The sequence below is a fragment of the Phaseolus vulgaris genome, chromosome 1, assembly GCF_000499845.2.
Source record: "Phaseolus vulgaris cultivar G19833 chromosome 1, P. vulgaris v2.0, whole genome shotgun sequence".
NCBI classification, from domain to species: domain Eukaryota; kingdom Viridiplantae; phylum Streptophyta; class Magnoliopsida; order Fabales; family Fabaceae; genus Phaseolus; species Phaseolus vulgaris.
The window spans coordinates 43,665,855-43,670,021 of record NC_023759.2 but is presented as its reverse complement, the minus strand read 5'-3'; the positions used below and the strand labels follow the sequence as shown (position 1 = coordinate 43,670,021).

Genomic DNA, 4,167 nt, shown 5'->3' with positions numbered 1-4,167 from the left:
AGATTTTTTTTCTATTCTCCTGTAACCAATTGTTTATCGTTTTTCTTTCGTCACCATTACACATACACAAACACATATTTTATTTGCTTTTCAATCCGAGTGAATAGAGTGAATAGTATTCACTCGCATACAAACAAAGCCTTATATTTGAAATTACCTAGTCTTGACCTTGCTTTTAAACATAGTCACCACATCCACACACCTCAATGTAATTAGGGTAGTAACATATACACAATTTCAATTTTTTTATATAACCTCATTATAACTCTTAACAATATTATTTTAATATTTTTTATATCATTTAATTACAACTTTATTTATTACTATATATATTTCTTTTAAATATATCACTATCACATAAAAAAAATTATATACAATTTTAAAAATCATCAAAAGTATAATTTTTCTGCACATATCTCCACCACCCGCCTTCAATCAACATCATCTGATATAAATATTATAAAAACAAATTTGATATTTCAAATTGAGGGAAAGCAATTCCCCCCTTTCCTAGGGGAAGCCCACGACACTGACCTTCATTAATTGGGTTCTCTGCTCCACATTTCACAGTGTACTCCTCCGTTTTCAAAATCTGTGTTCTGTGTCAAACCCAACGGTTATTTTTCACTTTCATTGGTTTCTACGGCTTCTCAAAAGTGTACACGCTTTTTTTCCTGCCAGGGGTAAATCAGTCACTTTCCGTCAAGTTAGCGTCCGGTCAAATATTCAATTTTATCCAAAACTACACGCGCCAACATCGGAAATAAAAATAAGGTTTTCTCTCCACGTGGAATATTTCATATTGTCCAAAACATCAATAAATAAATAAATACACATATAAGCAAGAAATAGATATATCATACCATCTCATGTCAATATCATGATCGCATACATACATACAGCATAATGCAACCCCATACATAACTGTGACTCATTCTCACTCCCTTGACTCTTCTTTCTTTTTAATTTTTTAACCAGGTGCAATTTTAGAAAAATATATATTAAATTGGATGGATTTAAATCTTCTGACACAATCTCACTGTCAACACAACTTTAATACTGATTTTAAAATATATAAAAAATAAATCCAATTAACATTAATGAAAATTGTAAATCCAACACGATTACCTTAAAATAAAATATGAAAAATAAAATCCAATAACATTAATGAAAGTTGTAAATAAACACGATTACTTTAATACTGGTTTTAAAATTAAAAAAATAAAATCCAATTAACATTAATGAATCAAGCACGATTACTTTAATACTGGTTTTAAAATAAAAATAAAATCCAATAAAAATTAATGAAAATTGTAAATCAAACACGATTACTTTAATACTGGTTTTAAAATAAAATACAATTAACATAAATGCAAATTGTAAATCAAACACGATTTTTTTATCTCACACTAAAATGATGCATAATTAGACAACTCGTATAAAATTTTCAATTTTCGAAATCTGTAGATTTCAATAACTTTATTAACTTAAAAAATCTTTTTTTTCTTTTTTCTTTATAAGGACAATAGCATTCCTTGTATTTATTTTTCAAAGGCACATCTCAGTCTACAAAACAACTCTGTTCCTTGAAACACAAACATGGCAGAGGTTAGTTCTTATTTCTACATCATAATTTCTGGAATACCATTCAGTGTTCACTTCGGTTATGTTGATTTTTTTTGTGCATGGCAGAAAAAAGGGAAGGCGAAGAATGAGGGCGATAATATGCCTGAATCGGGAGGAAAGCAAAACGACGTACCCGTCCCTGTCGTTTTGAAACTCGATTTGCATTGCGAGGGATGCGCCAAGAAGATCAAACGCGCCGTTCGCAAGTTCAACGGTATTACTCTCACTATTCAGATCTCGATCAAGCGTTTTCCCCTTACTGTTTATCCATTAGTTAACTGAAAATGAGATTACAACAACAACATTCATAGTCTTTTGCGGATGCAGGTGTGGAAGACGTTAATGCCGATCTATTTGGTAACAAGGTAACGGTTATTGGGAAGGGTGTCGACCCTGCCGTAGTGCGAACTAAACTAGCGGACAAGACTCGGCAGAAGGTAGAGATTATTTCTCCTCAACCGAAAAAAGATTCCGGCGCCGCCAGTAAACCACCGGAGAAAAAGGTGGAAGAGAATATAACAGAAGAGAAGAAGCCGGCAGATAAGAAAACCGAAGGAAAAACCCCGAAACAGGTGCGTTGTTTCAATTTTTTTTTCTCGCCTTCAGCAATACGGTTAGCGGAGCGTTGACGAAACAAAAAGTTAATTTCATTGGAATTGAATCGTTATTTTACTGTTTTGCCGTTTTATTCGAGATGATTCAGTTAAATGGCGTGACTTGTTCAATTGTGGTGGTATTAATTGTTTTGATATTGGTCCAGGGCCCGGTGGTGTTGAAGATCCGATTGCACTGTGAAGGTTGCATTCAGAAAATTCGAAGGGTTATCCTAAAGATCAAAGGTTGGGCGTTCGAGTATTTTAAATTATTTTAAATTATAATAGTTGTAGTATATTAGGATGATGATAACGGAGCCCACAATATTAAATTTAAACGTGAGTAGTATATTTACTTTTTAAAAAATTAAATTATTAAGGCGACGTGTTTTGTGCAGGGGTTGAATCGGTGAACATAGATGCAAGCAAGAACTGGGTGAGCGTAAATGGCACGATGGATGTGAATGGAATGGTGGCGTATCTGGAAGAAAAGCTGAGGAGGAAGGTTGAGGTGGTCCCAGTCAATAAAAAGAGTGAAAAGAAAGAGGATCATAAGGAAGAGAAGGGGATGGAGAAGGAGAAGGTGAAGGATAATAAGGAAGAGAAGGAGAAGGTGAAGGATAATAAGGAAGAGAAGGTGAAGGAGAAGAAAGAAGGTGGTGGTGTTAAGAAAGGGGGTGGAGAAAAAGAAGAGGGTGTACCGAAGGTTGAGGTTAACAAAATGGAGCTCTACGGGTACGCTTACCCACCTCCACCTATGTACTGGTACGACGGTTATGGACCAGGTCAAAGTAGTAGTAGTGGTGGTTACTCGGTAGAGGTTCATTCAGGGTATGACAGTAATTACGGGAATTACCATGACCAATACCAGAATGGGTATGGAAACCAAGGGTACATGGTACAGCAACAACCACCACCGCCGTTCTACTTCAATCCCCATCATCCTCCTCCGCAGATGTTTAGCGATGAGAATCCTAATGCTTGTTTCGTTATGTGAACCATTTGTTTCTCGATATTTTATTATTAGATTTGATTATAGAATATAAATAATATCAATTTTATACAAATTTAAATTTTGATTACATCACGATGATAAATATTGATATAGTGATTGCGTACGACCACCTGGTCCAGATAATTTTGTTAAAAAAATCGAGTTCTATATAGCTTTGTGGTTCTTGTTGGTTTTGTTTTTTTGTGTTTTATTTTATGCAAATTAATTACAAATCAATCCCAGCAACTTTAGAAGTTATCTTTTTTGTGTTTTATTTGTAGTATTTAGATTTAGTGTTTGATGAGTCTAGGGTTTGGCTCCATGTGTTTTGTGTTTAAATGGAGATAGGTTATTGTATGTGTTGGAGGGGAATCTTTATTTAATGGATTGTTATCTAACTTTTGCAGTTTTTTTGTTAATTCTGTCACACTACTTTTTCATTAAATCTAATTAACTTTCTAAATGATTTTGTCAACCACCACAATTCAATAGGTCTTTGAAGAATAATATATACATTATTGAGGAATTTCATTTTTGTCATCAGTATATATTTAGATTTATACAGATTAAATATTTTTAATACAAAAATATTACTGTGAAAAAAAATTATTTTGGATGGATAATGTATACAGATATTCTACAATGTTTCTAAATTTATTAAATGTTAAAAGATTACAATTACAAACATGGCATGACCAAAATCACAATTTGACTTACTACCCTTTTTTCGTTACAAGAAGAGATGTAAATATATGAAAATAGAAAATAAATAATTCAAGAAAAATATATAAGAAATTATACCGAATATTTAATTGTTTGAGAGTATAGAATTAAATAAGGACAAAATACTTTAAAATCATGTAGTTTTATAAAATTAATAGAACATTGTTTAGAGATAGATATATAAATAAAAGTAGATAGAAATATAGCCTACCATTGTTTTATTTATTTTCT

General features: G+C 32.4%; 1 protein-coding gene across 1 annotated transcript; it reads left to right on the top strand.

The window, feature by feature from the left end:
• The first annotated feature begins 1,536 nt into the window (after positions 1-1,536).
• On the top strand, positions 1,537-3,301 carry LOC137814469 (heavy metal-associated isoprenylated plant protein 6-like). The gene is made up of 5 exons (XM_068617238.1): positions 1,537-1,608; positions 1,693-1,840; positions 1,954-2,198; positions 2,387-2,465; positions 2,618-3,301. The coding sequence occupies exons 1-5, from the start codon at positions 1,600-1,602 to the stop codon at positions 3,214-3,216; spliced, it is 1,080 nt and encodes a 359-aa protein (XP_068473339.1). The 5' UTR covers positions 1,537-1,599; the 3' UTR covers positions 3,217-3,301.
• The last annotated feature ends 866 nt before the right edge of the window (positions 3,302-4,167 follow it).

Excerpts from the sequence above, each read along its gene's own strand:
- LOC137814469 (XM_068617238.1), top strand. Across the intron at positions 1,841-1,953 it reads CGCCGTTCGCAAGTTCAACG|GTGTGGAAGACGTTAATGCC; the intron begins GTATTACTCTCA and ends TTGCGGATGCAG. Across the intron at positions 2,466-2,617 it reads GGTTATCCTAAAGATCAAAG|GGGTTGAATCGGTGAACATA; the intron begins GTTGGGCGTTCG and ends TGTTTTGTGCAG.